The following is a 15621-nucleotide window of genomic DNA, read 5'->3' on the forward strand; positions in this document are numbered from 1 at the left end:
GCTCACGTGGGGCCCTTGGCGGCTCGTGACGCCGGCCCCGTCCCGCCTCCCCGCCAGGTCGCCCTGCATTACTGGGTGCTCTTCTACCCGAAGCGCGTGCACGACCTGGCCAGGGAGCTGGTGGCCACCATGGAGAAGGTGTGCGGGCCCCTGGGCATGCAGCTCAACCCGCCCGCCTGGGTGGAGCTCAAGGACGACCGCATCGAGACCTACGCCAAGACCATCCGCAGCGTCCTGGCCAGCGAGGTAACGGCGGCCGCGGGAGCCCCGGGGGGCGAGCAGGGAAGCTCCGGGGCCGGCAGCGCCGCGCGTCCCGGCCCTGCACGCGCCCTCCCGCCTGCCTTGCAGCAGAAGGTGCAGATGGTGCTGTGCATCACCCCGGGTGGCCGCGAGGACCTGTACGGGGCCATCAAGAAGCTGTGCTGCGTGCAGGCCCCCGTGCCCTCGCAGGTGAGCGGGAGCGGCCCCGGCGCGCGGGCGGCAGCGGCGGCGCCTTCGTCCTCGCCCTCCTCTTCCTCCGCAGGTCATCAACGTGCAGTCGCTCACGGGCCAGGCCAGCAAGCTGCGCAGCATCGCGCAGAAGGTCCTGCTGCAGATGAACTGCAAGCTGGGCGGGGAGCTCTGGGGCATCGACATCCCCTTGGTAAGGCCCGAGGAGCCTCCCGCGCGCTCCGTGCTGCACCCGCGATCCTCCCTGCTCCTTGTCCCTTTGTGAAAGGGACGTTGGCTCCGGCCCCAAAAACACCAGCAGGGAAGGGAGGGTGCAGGGACCGTGCGCTGGCCAGGGTGGCAGGGGCGCCCTGCTCTGCTCATGGCCCATTGGACTGAGTGACGGTGGCCAGAGCGGCCACATGCCCGGGTGACACCGTGCTGTGGCCATGGGCAGCCCTTGGGGATGCCGCTCTGCCCGGGACGGCTCTCCCGTCCCTGTGCTGGCGCCTGGCCCCAGCGCTGCGTCCCCGCCGCCCTTTGCAGAAGCACCTGATGGTCGTCGGCATGGACGTGTACCACAACCACAGCTGCTCCATGCGCTCCGTCATCGGCTTCGTCGCCAGCACCAACCAGTACGTGGCCCGCGGCGCCGTTGGCGCGAGCCCCGCGCGCCGGGGGTCCTCACGGGCGCCTCTCCCTGCCCCAGGGTGCTCACCAAGTGGTACTCGAGGGTGGTGTTCCAGATGCCGCACCAGGAGATCGCCGACAGCCTGCGCCTCTGCCTGGCCGATGCCCTGCAGCGCTTCCACGAGGTGACCCCCCTGGGGTGGGGGCAGCAGCGTTTGGGCAGGTTTTGCAAAAAAAAACACGAGTCGGGCAGAATTTGTGCAAGCAGGTAAATAGCCCGGCAGACTTTGGACGGATGCAGAGCCTGGCGAGCCCCACGGAGCGCTCTTATCTTGGGCAGCCGCTCACCAAGCGGTTTGTGCCGGGCTGTGCTGCTCTGCTTGGGCTGAGCCACCAAGCTTGTCCCCTGCACGTGGGGGACGCGGTGCCGTGCACGGGTTAGGGAAGCGCCCTGGGAAGTGGCGTTTGCTGCGGCGGGTCTCCCACGGGCAGGCTTGGAGCAGAGCTGCAACCGGTGTGGAAATATGTTTGCTTGGGCTGCACCGTGCCCGAAATGCTCAGCCCTGCTGCAGGCAAGTGTTGCTCCAACATAGGCCCTGGCTGTGTTTGCATCCCGGGCAAAATGCTCCGGAGAGGAGCCAGGACATGCTGGTGCGGCCACACTGTGCCCATCTCTGTCCCCCGCCAGCCACTCTGCTGGCTCTGGGGACACCAGCCGATTTTTGCACCCTCCAGGTGAACCACTGCCTGCCCAAGAAGATCGTCATCTACCGGGACGGCGTGTCGGACACGCAGCTGGACACGGTGGTGAAGTACGAGATCCCGCAGCTGCAGAAGTGCTTCGAGACCTTCGCCGACTACCGGCCCAGCATGGTGGTCATGGTGGTGCAGAAGCAAATCAGCACCAACTTCTACATGAGCGCCGCGGAGAACTTGGTGTCCCCGCCGCCGGGCACCGTCGTGGACCACACGGTCACCAGCTCGGAGTGGTGAGCGGCGCCCGCGGGGCTGCGCGGGGCCACGCGCTCGCCCGGCTCCGGCAACCCTTCCCTTTTCCCCCTTGGCAGGGAGGATTTCTTCCTGCTGGCCCATTGCTCCCGCCAGGGCTGCAGCGTCCCCACGCGCTACGTTTGTGTGCTGAACACGGCCAGCCTCAGCTCCGAGCACCTGCAGAGGTGAGCGCGGGACGCCCGGCCTCCCTAAACCCGCTTCCTTTGCACGTTCCCGGCAAGCGAGCCGGGAGGCCGGCGGGATGAGCGGGCACGGGGCCGGATGCCTCCGTTACGGGGTTGGATTCAGCGGGAGGCCGCGAGGGGGAAGGAGGGAGGCGGATTCCATCCCTCCTGCTCCTCCGTGCGCGTTAACAGCAATTTGCTGCCGTCGGCACCGGGAAGGAGCTGCCCGTGCGGCGGCGCTGACCGCTCTGCCCTCGTGCCCAGGCTGACCTTCAAGCTCTGCCACATGTACTGGAACTGGCCGGGCACCATCCGCGCGCCCGCGCCCTGCAAGTACGCGCACAAGCTGGCCTTCCTCGCGGGCCAGGTGCTGCACCACGAGCCCGGCATCCAGCTCTGCGACAAGCTCTTCTTCCTATAGCGGCTCTGCCCGCTCGGAGCCGCTTCCAGGTGTTGCCTCCTGCTCCGCGTCCTCTCCGCACGCTCCTCCGGCCTCCACGCGCTCCTCGGGCCTCGTCCTTTGCCTTCCGGACAGCGGCAGCACCCGGATTTGGGTTTTCCTTTCCTTTCTGCGAGCTCTCGTTTCACAGAGCCAGTTCCCCCTTCCTTGTTCGTCACGTGCTTAGAGGCACCAGGTTTATAAGGAGAAGACTTTTTTTTTTTTTTTATCCTTATTATTTATTTTTACTTCTCTCAGCTGCTTGCTGGAGACCATGCCCACCCCCAGACCCCCCCTCTTCAAGGGCTGCTCTGTCGTCTTGCTCTGTGGTAGAAATGAGTTGAAAAACCTGGAATTGAGACCTGAGCCCGGGTTCCTGCACCGCTCAATTTTAAAGCAAAATTGGTTGGAAAACCCTTATTCCCCTCCCCACCGCCCTTCCTTTTCTCTTTGTTTTAGTGCAGCTGCAGCACCCGTTTGCTTCAATAAACCTGTTCCCGGCAGCTGCTCTGGCTCCCTTCTTCCCGGCGCCGCTTTGGGAATGTGCCGGGATGGGGGGATGCTCCCTAGGGAAAGGACCCGGGACCAAAGCTGCGACGTGGCGCCCCGGCTCGCCCCCCGCTTCCCGGTTAATCATTGCCCGGCCGCGTCAGCGCCCGGGCGCCCCGTTCCCGTCACTCCGCTTGCGAGCGCGGCCGGAGCGCGCGGACTTTGGCAGCGTCCCGCGCCGGCGGCGCCCGTGCCTGTAATTATCCCGGCTCCCCGGGCGCGCGGCCTAATAACAGCGGCCCCGGGGGAAGCGGGGGCTCAACGGGCTCCTTGTCCTTGGCGGCTCCTTGGAGCCGGGATCGGGAATGTGGTGGCCGGGGGGGGTCCATCCCGCTCTGTAATTTGCGGCGGATGGGGGGGCTCTTGGTGCCCCCACGGGAGCTACAAAAGGTGCTGGGGACACGGGCGGGCTGTCACCGCGGGGCTGTCACTGCAATGGGGAGCCCTGTGTCCCCTGGGGTGGCTGGAGGGTCAGTATGGGGCTATAGGGTGTCAGTGTGGGGATTATGCAGTGTGAGGGGGTGCACTATGGAACTTATAGGGTGCTGGGTGGTCAATATGGGAGTGATGAGGTGCCAGGGGGTCAGTATGGGGATTATGGCATGTCTAGGGGGTGTCAATATGGGATCTATGGGATGCCGGGGGGTTGGTGTGGGGATTCTGGGGTGCTGAGGGGGTCAATATGGGATCTATGGGATGCTGGGGGTTATGGTGTGTCTGGGGGTCAATATGTGCCTGGGAGGGGTCTGAGGGGTCAGTATGGGGGCTATAGGGTGCCAGGATGTATTAGTATGGGGGTCTTGGGTGCTGGGGGGTCAGTATGGGGACTATGGGGTGTCTAGGGGTCAGTATGGGGCTGGGTGGTGTCTAGAGGTCAGTATGGAGCTATAGGGTGCCAGGATGGGTCAGTAGGGGGCTATAGGGTGCCAGGATGGGTCGGTATGGGGGTTATGGGGTGTCTAGGGGTCTGTATGGGGGCTACAGGGTGCCGGCAGGGGTCAGTATGGGAGCTTTAGGGTGTCCAGGGGTCAGTATGGGGGTTATGGTGTGTCTGGGGGTCGGTATGGGGCTGGGTGGTGTCTAGGGGTCAGTATGGGGGCTATAGGGTGTCCAGGGGGTCAGTATGGGGCTGTAGGGTGCCAGGGGGTCAGTATGGTGGTTATGTGGTATATTAGGGTCAGTATGGGGGCTATGGGGTGTTTAGGGGTCAGTACGGAGGCTATAGGGTGTCTGGGGGGTCAGTATGGGGGCTATAGGGTGTCTAAGGGTCAGTACAGGGGCTGTAGAGTGTCTGGGGGTCACTATGGGGCTATAGCGTGTTTGGGGGTCTGTATGGGGGCTATAGAGTGTCTGGGGGTCAGTACGGGGGCTATAGGGCGTCTGGGGGTCCGTATGGGGGCTATAGCGTGTCTGGGGGTCTGTATGGAGGCTATAGGGTGTCTTGGGGTCAGTACAGGGGCTGTAGAGTGTCTGGGGGTCACTATGGGGCTATAGCGTGTCTGGGGGTCTGTATGGAGGCTATAGGGTGTCTGGGCGGCTGTATGGGGGCTATAGGGTGTCTAGGGGTCAGTACGGGAGCTATAGGGTGTTTAGGGGTCACTATGGGGCTACGGGCTCCCTCCAGGGCCGGTACCGGGTCCGGCCATGCCCGCGGGGGGGGGGGGGGGGGGGGTCGGTGCCCGCCGGGCGCCACGTGCCGCGCGCGGGGCGGGGCGGGGCGCGCGGGGGCGGGGCGCGCGCGCGGGCCAATGGGCGCGCTCCCCGTGCCGCCGGCGGCGCATGCGCGCTGGCGCGGCCGGAGCGGGGCCGGCGGCGGCAGGTACGGCCCGGAGCGGGAGCGCGCGGGGCCGGAGCGGGGCCCGGCGGTGGCGGCTGCCGGGTCCCAGGTACGACCCGGAGCGGGAGCGCGCGGGGCCGGAGCGGGATGGAGGCAGCGGCCGCGGGGCCAAGGATGGAGAATGGGGCTATAGGGGCCAGAGCCGCCTATAGGGGCCGGTGTTCGTTATACGGGTGATGCTGGATGTAGGAGACGGGGCAGGCTATAGGGGTTGGGAGCAGCTGTAGGGTCTGGGATAGGCTGTGGGATGGGGTGTGGGCTCCGGGATAGGCTATGGGATGAGCTATAGGGTGCAGAACCAGCTGTGGGATAGGCTATGGAGTCTGGGAGCACCTATAGGGGCTGGGCTAGCTATGGAAATGGGACTGGGGCTGGAATTGGTTATGGGATTGGCTGTGTGGTCCAGGACCAGCTGTGGGACTGGGTCTGAGACTGGCACTGGATATGGGATCCAGGACCGGCTGTGGGACAGGCTATGGGATCCAGGACCAGCTATGGGGTGGGCTATGGGATCCAGGACCGGCTAGGGGACAAGCTATGGGATCCAGGACCGGCTCTGGGATGGGCTATGGGGTCCAGGACCGGCTATGGGATCCAGGACCGGCTCTGGGATGGGCTGTGGGATCCAGAACCGGCTCTGGGATGGGCTGTGGGATCCAGGACCGGCTCTGGGATGGGCTATGGGGTCCAGGACCAGCTCTGGGATGGGCTATGGGATCCAGGACCAGCTCTGGGATGGGCTATGGGATCCAGGACCGGCTCTGGGGTGGGCTATGGGATCCAGGACCGGCTGTGGGTTGCAGGGACCCCATTCCCCATGCAAGGCGGGGGATACAGAGGGAGAAGCGCTGGGAAGGCGGATGCGGTGGCCGGATGGCGCCCGGCGGGATAAGGAAGCGGTGGCTGTCGGCGCGTGAGCGCGGCGTGCCGGTGCGGACAGACGTGCCCTCGGGCATGGAAAACTGCCCTCCTGGCAGGCAGCGCTGGCACGTTCCGTGTCCCTGCTCCGGAAGGAGGCTGGGAGCGCGGGAAGGGAGCTGTGAGGCTGCGGGGGGGATGCCGGGCAGCCCTGATTCCAGGAGAGCGGGCGATGCTCATGGGCTCCGGGCGAGCGGATTCCCAGTGGGAATTGTTCCCTGACGTCAGTGGCTCTCCCGGGTGTGAAGGTGCCGATTGCATCTCCGGCCACGGCTCCGGTGATCCCGCTGCCACCCCCCGTCCTGCCCCCTCCGGGCATTGCTCCGCTTCCGAGCGCTTCCTCCGGGGGCTTTCGGGAAGCCCCTGGCGAGGTGTCGCTGGCCACGCTGCTGCGCTGGTGTTTTCTCTTTGCACAAGTTGTTCCCGGCATCCCCTTCCCGGAGCGGGGGGCGGATTTTGCAACGGGGGATCGATAGCTCTCGCTATAAAGGGAGGTGAAGTTAGCACAGGGAAACGGGCCGCGGATCCGGGCCAGCGGATCCGGATCGCGCTCCGGGGTGGGATCGCTCCGCTCCATCCCGCCAGCCGCAAAGTAGGTCAGGCCTGGGCTGCGCTCGGCGCCTCTGCGGCCGGGTGCTGGGGCCCGGCCAAGCCGAAGGCACCGGAGCCGGGACGCGGCCGCCCTCCTCCTCCTCCTCCTCCTCCTCCTCCTCCTCCTCCTCTCCGGCACTCCCAGCACAGACGGCCTTTGCGCAGGAGCCGCGCGGGCAAAGGAGAAGCGGCCGGCGCGGGAGGAGAGAGGATGCCCGGGAAGGTCAGGCAGGAGCGGGGGACGTGGCCGGGAAGGGGCCGTGGCGGCTGCCGCCGGCGGGATCGTCCTTCCCGCCGGGACGCTCCGCGCGCTCCTGCTCCGTGCGCTCGGAGGGGCCGGGGTGCCGGGAGGGCGCTCGGCTCGGAGATGCTGCGGAGCCGGGGGTCCCGTGCCCCGTTTTGGGAGGAGAGGGGTTAAGTCCCAGCATGTGGGCTAAGCCCTTGTGGAGGGGCTAAGCCCCCTGGGAACAAAGCCGGCAAAGCCATAAGCTCTTAAAACCCGCGGGAATGCGGGAGCCTCCGGAGGGAAGGGGCTTGCGCGGGGAGCCGGCACGGAGGGCTCGGGGCTGCCCCGCGGGCTCGCGCTGGCACCGGGGCTGCCAACGGACCAGGTCTATTTTCAGAACAATTGCTTGGCCGGAGCTCAAAAATGTCCCGGGCCTCTTTTTGGAAGAGACCGGGATCTGGCGCCCGGCGGCACGGGCTGCTCGTTAGCGCGGCTGGGGGGCAGCCGGGATTTGCTCCTGGGATTTGCGCCCTGTGTCCCGCTTTCCCAGTGCCCTTTGGAGCCCTACGGAGAGGGAGAGGGTAACGCCTCGTGCCGCGGTACTTGAGCATCCTCCTGCGGGATGCTCCCGTCTCCGTCACCCCGTGGGTCTGCCCGTGTCCTCCCCAAGTCTGGGAAGGCCATTGGGGACTGTATTGGAGGCGTCCGGGCGCTGCTATCCCGGGAAGAACCGTGCCGGGCTGTGCGGAGCCGCTGCCCGCGGGCACAGCCGCCCTTCCCGGGGAGGCGCCGCGCCAGGCGCTGCCTTTGCTCCGATAAGGCCCACGCGATGTTTTCGCCAGCTCCGAGCCGTAACCTTTCCCTCCCATGGAAAGCCTCCAATCCCCGGTGTCCGGGCGGTCCGCGAGCCGCTCCGCTGTCCCCACGTTTGTCCCTGCTGGGGACAGCTTGCTCCATGCACCGTGACCCCGGCGGGGATCCCGCCTGCCCGGGCACCGTTTGCGTGTTTCTTGGCACGTCCCGCCACGTGTCCTTGCGAATCCCAAGTTTGCCCCTCACCTGCCAACACAGTTTTTCCAAGAAGTCCTTTTTCCAGAGCTTTTCCTGGGCACCGCTCCAGCACCTCGGGCGGATGTGCGCGGCCTCCCGCGCTTTCCCGGGCTGTTCCCCGCTCCGAGTGCACCCCACATCGCCGCCGCTCGCCTCTTATCGATCTTCGGCATAAATGAAAAGAGCAGAAAGGGCAAGGATTGATTCTAGGCAAATACTATAAAGGCGGCTGCGGTCCCGCCCTGGAAGGTTCATTGCAATTAGCATAGTTAAATTATAACCTAATGAGCCTGTCCCCTGTGGCCCTGGGGTTGTGCGGAGCAGGGACCGGCTCCGAGGGCTCCCGTGGGCTTCGCGAACGGCCTCTCTCCTGCAGGGACCCTGACGCGCTGCCGAGGTGACGGTCACACGGAGCCGGGCGCCGGCAGCTCCCCCTGCATCGACACGCGGTGAGCGCCGGGCACCGGGAACGGGTACCGGGGATCCCGATCGGGATGGGCGGGAAGCGGCGGCTGCTGGTGCCTCCTCCGGTGGGGTCGGAAAGACGTCGCGGGGAGCGCGTGGGCATTGGTGACGGCTACCCAGGGCTGCCTGGGTGCTCTGGGAGAAAATGCGCTGGGAGAAATGGCTCTGGTGCCATCTCCCCTTGGCAGAGCCCATGGAGATGGTGCCATCTCCCGTTGCCAGAGCCCTGCCGTGGCCCCGGTGTTGGGAGAAGCGCGGGCCGGGCTCACGGCGCCGCGCGGCTTCTCTTGCAGAGACGCCACGATGCCGAGCGCGGGCGGCCGGGGCTGCTGCCTGCTGGCGCTGCTCTGCCTGCTGCCGTGCCCGCGGGCACGGGCCGGCGCCGGCACCGGCACCGCCGCGCTCTCCGCGGCCTCCTTCCTGCAGGACGTCCTGCAGCGCTACGGCGACAGCGGCACCCTCAGCCTGGCGCAGCTCAAGGCGCTGCTCAACCGCCTCGACGTGGGAGTGGGACGCACCAACACGTCCCGGCCCGCCAACCTCTCCCGGGTAAAGCTCGGCGCCGCGCGCGCGGTCCATCCGTCCGGCGGGGCCGTGTCGGGAATGCCGAGCCTCCTCCCTCCGCAGTGCTTCGGCTCCGGGGAGCTCTTCGCCATGCACAACCTGAGCGAGGGCTCGCGCCTGGGAGCCAGGGAGCTGCGGGAATTCTGCCCCGCCGTCCTGCAGCAGCTGGAGACGCGGGCGTGCGCCTCGGAGAACCTGGAAAACGAGGAGGATGAGAAGACGGAGGAGAGCCGGCCCAGCGCGGCCGAAGGTGAGCGGCGCCCGGGGAGCTGCAGGACGCCGGCTCCCCTTCCCGTATGGAATGGGAGCCTGCCGGGAGCCCGGATGGGTTTTCCTCACTGTGTTTGTGCCGTGGTGCTGCTGGCTCCAGGCTTCCAGCTCTGGAGCGGGGCTTGTCCCCGACCGCGTGTGCCCAAGGTCTGAGCTGCTCCGTGGCCCAGCTCGTGGGTGCTTGGATGAGGAGGCCCTATGGATAGGTGGTTCCTATCCGGCATGGTTGGGAGCCCGCTGGGCAAACGGGGCCTTGTCCCAGCAGCTGATGCCACCCGGGCTTCCGTGTGCCCAGGCGGGTGCTGACGCTGCCCAAGGTTTGGATGAGCCGCCCTGAACTCGGCATCGGCTCTCCCACCCGCTGAGGCCAGGGTGGGCACCGGGATCCTTTTCCAAGTATCTCGGCGGCAGGCAGCATGTCCAGCGATTCCCTTCCTCCCCTCATCCCGCCCCCGAAACGCTGCTCTGTGTCGCAGCCGAAGCGCCCGGAGCACCGGGAGAGCCGCGGTGCGGCCGGCGCTGCCGTGGGGACGCGGTCCCGGAGCGATCCCGGAGCGAGCCGTGTCCACCCGCCCGGCCCGGGGCCGTCCCCGGCGCGGCGGGAGCCTCGGTAATGTCTGGCCCTCGTTTCTTCTCGTTCCGCAGTGTGGGGCTTTGGTTTTCTCAGTGTGTCCATGATTAACGTGGCCTCCCTGCTCGGAGTCTTCATCGTGCCCTGCACCCAGAAGGCCTTTTTCAGCCGGGTCCTCACGTTTTTCATCGCGCTCTCCATCGGCACGCTGCTCTCTAACGCGCTCTTCCAGCTCATCCCAGAGGTGCGGTAGATCGTCCCTGCCTCTCTCCTGTCCCGAGGGCGGCTCTTCCCTGCCTCCACCCTGCCAAATCCATCCGATCTCTCCGGGACCTGAGGCTCAGGGGATCTCTCTCCACGCTGGCTCCCTGCGCAGGGCTCCGCAGGGCTTTCGCGCCCCTCCGAGCACCAGAAAACGCTCTTGAGTCGCGCCGGGCGGCTGTGCTGTCCCATCCGGGACGTCCCATCCAGCCCCGGTAGCCACGCGGCCACCAGCACGAGCAGCGTGGGAAGGTCCGTGCAAAAGAGGAAGGGGTTAGAGTGTAAAAGTGCAGAGAGCAGCCCGAAGAAACGGCGCTTCCTCCGCAATCCGCAGGCTCTGCTAAAACTTTTAATTGCTTCGTCGATTCCTTTTTTTGCTGACTTGCAAGACAGCTGTTCCCAGAAGGATTTGTGCTTACGTGAGGCTCGAGGTTTCCTGGTGCTCCGACGGGTCTGACGGATACATTGCAAATTAATTGTGTTTTAATTGCGCGGCTCTGGAGTTGACCAACTGCACGCAAGGGGGTCTGGATGCGCAGCCGTGCTCGCGAGCAGCCGGAGGCGCCATCCCGGGTTTTCCCGGCTTCTTTTCAACTCCAGAACTGCAACTCTTGTTCCCCGAGCAGCAGAAGGCGGCCCCTGCGCTCCCTGGCGTACCAGGGGCTGGATGCCACCTGCACGCTCCATCCTGCAGCGAGCCACTTGGAAGGGCTCCGCAGGGATGAGGATGGAGCGTGCAGGACGCTCGGGGCCCGCGGGCTCCGTGGCTCTGGAACAACCCCATGGCCTGCAGGACGGTGCTGCTGGACGGGGGCTCCCTCCCATCCGCTGCATCCCGGCTGGACCGTGGGATTCCCGTCCATGCCGAAGGGCCGGAGCGCTTGTTCCAGAGCCGCGCTGCCCCGCGCGCAAGCACTGCCCGATGAAGGAGCAATCACTAATGAATGTCCTCTTCTCTCCCCCCTCTCCCTCCTGTCTCTCCCCTCTCGCCGTGGACTCCTTTCCTCCCCTTCCCCACGTTGATCTTCCCCCTTCCTCTCCGACAACCCCTCGCCCGATCCCCCGGGGTGGGTTTGGCTCCCGCCGCAGTCTGGGGTTACGGTTTCCTCTGCGTCACCGTCATCTCCCTCTGCTCCCTGGTGGGGGCCAGCGTGGTGCCCTTCATGAAGAAGACCTTTTACAAGCGGCTGCTCCTCTACTTCATAGCTCTGGCGATTGGAACTCTCTACTCCAACGCCCTCTTCCAGCTCATTCCCGAGGTACGGTGAGGGCCTCCGGGTCGCTCCTTTTCTCTCTCGGGGGCCGGTTGTCGCGCCGGGCGCTCGCTGGAGCAGGGGGAGCCCGCGCAGCTGGAGGGCAGCCGCGCGCCACGGAGAGCGAGGTAGGGAGGCTGGAAGCCCCTCGGGACCGTGAGCTGGAATTTCGCAGCCCTTACAGCCCTTGGCTTCCCAAGGGACTCGCGGGCGCTGCTTGGCTGCGGCTTGTGGCCCTGCGGGCCGGTAGCCTTCGTGTTGAGACGGCAGCGGCTTTCGGAGCCTGTTTTTAGCATCCGTATCGACGGATCTGATGCACAGGCTGCTTGCCTGGGGGATTTTGGCGGGTTTAGGTGCACGCAGGTATTTCTGCGCCTTCCCCGAAGCAGCCGCTGCTTGGAGGGAGGCCAGGAGCAGCAGTTTCGCCCCAGAGGTGCCGCGGCCCAGGGATATGGAAGATGCTGCTGGGGGCTGTTCCGCCTGCCCATCGCTTGCTCCCCGTGTCCGCAGGCGTTCGGATTCAACCCTCAGGAAAAAGACTACGTTTCCAAGTCGGCCGTGGTGTTCGGGGGCTTCTACCTGTTCTTTTTCACCGAGAAGATCCTGAAGATGCTGCTGAAACAGAAGGACCAGGTGAGGATGAGGAGGGACTGCCTGGGGCGCCGTGTCAATGTCCTGCCCCAGTGTGCTGGGATGAAGGCTGGGATGAAGGCTGGAGGCTCCCGTGCCACCTTTGCCCTCTGTCGTCGGCCCAAAGAAAGGTCCCTGCCTGCCAAGCAGCGGTTTTCTTAGGTTTGGGAGGAACCCGCTTGCTTTTTAGCAGCAAATTTGAGGCGTTTGGGTGGGCAATGGCAGTGGCGGCCCCCGTGGCTGAGCCCGCTGCCCCCGTGTGCCAGCAGCATCACCACGGGCACAGCCACTACAGCCCCGAGGCCCTGCCCTCCAAGAAGGACCAGGAGGAGGGCGTCACTGAGAAGCTGCAGAACGGGGACCTGGACCGCATGATCCCCGCGCGCAGCGCCGAGACCCCCGCGGGGGACCAGAAGGTCGTCGTGGGCTCCCTGTCCGTCCAGGTTAGCCCGTAAACGAGAAAGTGGTTTCAAGTATCGCACCCACCCAGCACGCTCCACCATGGGCAGGGCAAATCCTGCCTGGTTGGCTCAGGAAATCCCTCAATTCCAGCCTGGTGCGGATTTAATCCACCCAGGTGTCTGTTGGGTTCAAACAACCTCCTCGGCTGGGGGTTTTTGGCAGAGCTTTTTGGAGAGTTTTTTTGGCAGAGTTTTTTGGGGGGTAGAGCCGCGGGGTTCGTGGCTGGGCAGCACCGAGTGCCCCGTGGTCTCGCAGGACCTGCAGGCCGCGCAGAGCGCGTGCTACTGGCTCAAGGAGGTGCGCTACTCCGACATCGGCACGCTCGCGTGGATGGTCACCCTCAGCGACGGCCTCCACAACTTCATCGACGGGCTGGCCATCGGCGCCTCCTTCACCGTCTCGGTCTTCCAAGGCATCAGCACCTCCGTGGCCATCCTCTGCGAGGAGTTTCCGCACGAGCTGGGTACGCTGCGGCTCCGCGGTGCCTCGAGGCTTCGCGGTCCGGCCCTTCCAGCGCCGGCTCCGCTGCTTTCCCTGTCTAACCGGTACCGGGGCTGACGCTCGCTTGTTTTCCTCGGGAGAAGGAGGGCTGTGGGATGGAATAAACAGTATCGGTGTGGGCAAGGCCAGGCATTAAACTGCACTGAGTAATCTTAGCTCTAAAAATAACGAGGTAATATGATGTCTGAGGTTTAAATTTAGATGGAGACACATGAAAATAAGACCAACAACACCTCGCTGCTTTGGGCGCCTGCGGCCCCGGGTCCTCTCCTTCCTTAGCACCCCCGTGGTTTGGGACAGGCTTTATGGACACGAGCAGACCCGCCGAGGCTCGTGCTAAGCTTAATGGGGAAGGCAGCACGTAGGAGCCGCGGCAAGCGCCGAATCCGAGCGCCTCCGGGGCCGCTCGCGCCCTCCCTCCTCACCGTCCCCGTCCTCGCCCGCGCAGGGGACTTCGTCATCCTGCTCAACGCCGGCATGACCATCCGCCAGGCGCTCTTCTTCAACTTCATCTCGGCCTGCTGCTGCTACGTGGGGCTGGCCTTCGGCATCGTGGCCGGCAGCCACTTCTCGGCCAACTGGATCTTCGCCCTGGCCGGGGGGATGTTCCTGTACATCGCGCTGGCCGACATGGTAAACGCGGCACGCGGGGCGGCCGGGGGCTTCTCCCAGGCGGATTCCTGCTGCTCAACCCGCTCCCTTGTCCCCGCAGTTCCCCGAGATGAACGAGGTGAGCCGGGAGGACGAGCAGCACGGCAGCGCGCTCATCACCTTCGCCATCCAGAACGCGGGGCTGCTCACGGGCTTCACCATCATGGTGCTGCTCACCATGTACTCCGGCCACATCCAGATAGGGTAGGACCGGCCGCCCGCAGAGACTTTTATCCGTTTTTCCTTTCTTTTTTTTGGGGGGGGTGGGGGGAATCGTCTTCTTTTCTTTTCCTGCTGCAAGCATCCGACGGTACCTGTGCGGGCACTGACAGCACAAAGCACTACAGGAGAAGAGGCATTGCTTTGGAAACTGTTCCACAGACTTCATATTATTATGATTCCGGGGTTGGGGGGGCTAAATCCCCTTTGCCCGAGGACCGGACTGACCAGAGGATCTCTTTCCAATGTCGTATCCTTCCCCTCCTCTCCTCGCATCTCCTGGGAAGGATGGAGTTGGGATATGGGAGCTCCTCTAGCCTTATAATCGGAGCTGCTGCGTGATGCGCGGGCCGAGGGTTTTTGAGGACATTCTGGGTTAGCAGCGCACGGAGCAGGGGAGACCAAAGTGCTTCCCGGCAGATCGGACCTCCCTCGGGCTCCCTGTGGCCCTAAGGAGGAAAATCCTCCCGCTCCTCCTGCGGGGCGGCCGCAGAGAGGGGCACGAGAGCAAGGGCAGAGCTGGGACGAGGTCCCTGCGGGGCCTCCCTGCCTGGGGAAATGCTCTTTACACTGTGACCAAGCACACGATGGCACCTGCGATGGGACGTCTGCTTTTAAACGCTAATGCTGCTGATTTGCAGAGGTTCAGGGTGGGGAGGGGTTTCTTTTTTGGAAAGAAAAAAGAAAAAAAAAGAGACCGTGAACCTCTCTACGTTGTGCATTTCCAGCCTTAGGGAGTATCTAGAGAAGGGTGCAGGTGCTTCATGACTCTGCTTCGGGGCTGGTTTTCCCCAGATTCACTAGGTGAATTGACTTATTATCATATTGATAATGTTGCCCATCCCACCCGTGTCGCCCGAGGGTCCCTGTGTCCCCTGTGCCTGTTTCTGCAGCCGGCAGGAGGGAGTTGGTGGCCGCGCTGACAAGCAGGAGCCGGTTCGGGTGGCTTAGGTGGAGGTGTAGGTGGAGGAAGGGTGCCGTGAAAACTGCTTTGAGCTCTGCAAGGCGAAAGGGAAGGTTGCAGCGTGTCCTCAGAGCCTGCACCCCCTTTCCACCCGCCCCAAGGTGGGGGACAAGCCCCCAAACCTATGGGGCCGCAGTCCCAGCAGCAGCCGGTGCCTGGTTGTAGCTCCCAATTTGCCTTAGGTAAGAGCCGGATTTTGTTCCTCCGACGCTCCCAATGGTCCTCACTGAGTCCCTAGGCCCCTGCCAGGGTCCTCCTAGTCCCCAGGGGATGGGCAGCTCTGCTATTGGTGGCTCTGCTAGGTCCCATTGGCATCCCGGAGGTAAAATACCGGAGCGTCTCAGGAGCACCCAGGGGCGCAGCGGGAATGTGTTGCCCTGGGCCCTTGCTGCTGCACAGGGAGATGCTCAGTTGTTTTCTCATGCAGATGCCACCTTTGGGTGGCATCCGTTTTCCTCACTTGTCCTCTACATTTGTCCCCTCTGGGCATTTCTTTGTCTTGTCCAGGCTCAGAGCTAGGTAGCTGGCAACTGGTGGCATTTCTTGTGTGACCACCAATATCTCAAGGTGCCACAGGCCTGCGAGGTGACACAGGCAGCGATGGCCTTTGCAGCGGCTCCCCAGGACACCTTCTGGGTCGGAGCCGAGGGATGACAAGCTCCTCCAACCCTCATAACGTGGTGTGGGAAAACCGAATCCTTTGGAAGGGCGACGTGCACGTTGCCACTTATCTCTCAAGGAAGTGTTTGGAAAGCACCGTATTCCTGGCAGTTTTCCACGGGGCAGAGGGCACTGCCTGAGCTGGGCAGTTCGGAGGGGTGCAGGGCAGGAAGACCTTGTGGTGGCCAGGGGAAATCACCTGAAGTTGTCCCCTGGGGACCGTGCCATGCCTGGGAGGTCACCTGCGTTTCGGAGAGTGTGGGACGAGCCGGCACCGGGATTCCTCGGAGCTGGTATAGGTTCTCG

At 64.6% G+C, this 15621-nt stretch overlaps 2 protein-coding genes across 3 annotated transcripts; both read left to right on the forward strand.

The window, feature by feature from the left end:
- Positions 1-57: 57 nt before the first annotated feature.
- Positions 58-2655, forward strand: LOC148590541 (piwi-like protein 2; the record flags this gene model as incomplete). The annotated part of the gene is made up of 8 exons (XM_088538900.1): positions 58-246; positions 349-450; positions 524-643; positions 976-1064; positions 1139-1244; positions 1795-2048; positions 2127-2234; positions 2499-2655. Coding segments are annotated over 8 exons (1125 nt in total), but the record flags the coding sequence as incomplete, so codon positions are not given.
- A 5957-nt stretch (positions 2656-8612) lies between these two features.
- On the forward strand, positions 8613-13909 carry SLC39A14 (solute carrier family 39 member 14). Of its 2 annotated transcripts, none has more exons than XM_088538891.1 (8): positions 8613-8858; positions 8937-9123; positions 9789-9958; positions 11739-11861; positions 12128-12301; positions 12576-12783; positions 13270-13454; positions 13534-13909. In XM_088538891.1, the coding sequence occupies exons 1-8, from the start codon at positions 8613-8615 to the stop codon at positions 13678-13680; spliced, it is 1440 nt and encodes a 479-aa protein (XP_088395017.1). In that variant the 3' UTR covers positions 13681-13909. The 2 variants fall into 2 exon arrangements, with proteins under 2 accessions (XP_088395017.1, XP_088395016.1); XM_088538890.1 differs by lacking the exon at positions 9789-9958 and adding an exon at positions 11065-11234.
- The last annotated feature ends 1712 nt before the right edge of the window (positions 13910-15621 follow it).

Source organism: Tinamus guttatus, unplaced genomic scaffold (assembly GCF_059628265.1).
Source record: "Tinamus guttatus ecotype Peru unplaced genomic scaffold, ASM5962826v1 Tinamus_guttatus_pri_ptg001270l, whole genome shotgun sequence".
Lineage (NCBI taxonomy): Eukaryota > Metazoa > Chordata > Aves > Tinamiformes > Tinamidae > Tinamus > Tinamus guttatus.

Coding starts and splice junctions, on each gene's coding strand:
- SLC39A14 (XM_088538891.1), top strand. CDS start 8,613: ATGCCGAGCGCGGGCGGCCGGGGCTGCTGCCTGCTGGCGCTGCTCTGC. Junction 9,124..9,788: donor CCGGCCCAGCGCGGCCGAAG/GTGAGCGGCGCC, acceptor CTCGTTCCGCAG/TGTGGGGCTTTGGTTTTCTC. Junction 12,784..13,269: donor GGAGTTTCCGCACGAGCTGG/GTACGCTGCGGC, acceptor TCGCCCGCGCAG/GGGACTTCGTCATCCTGCTC.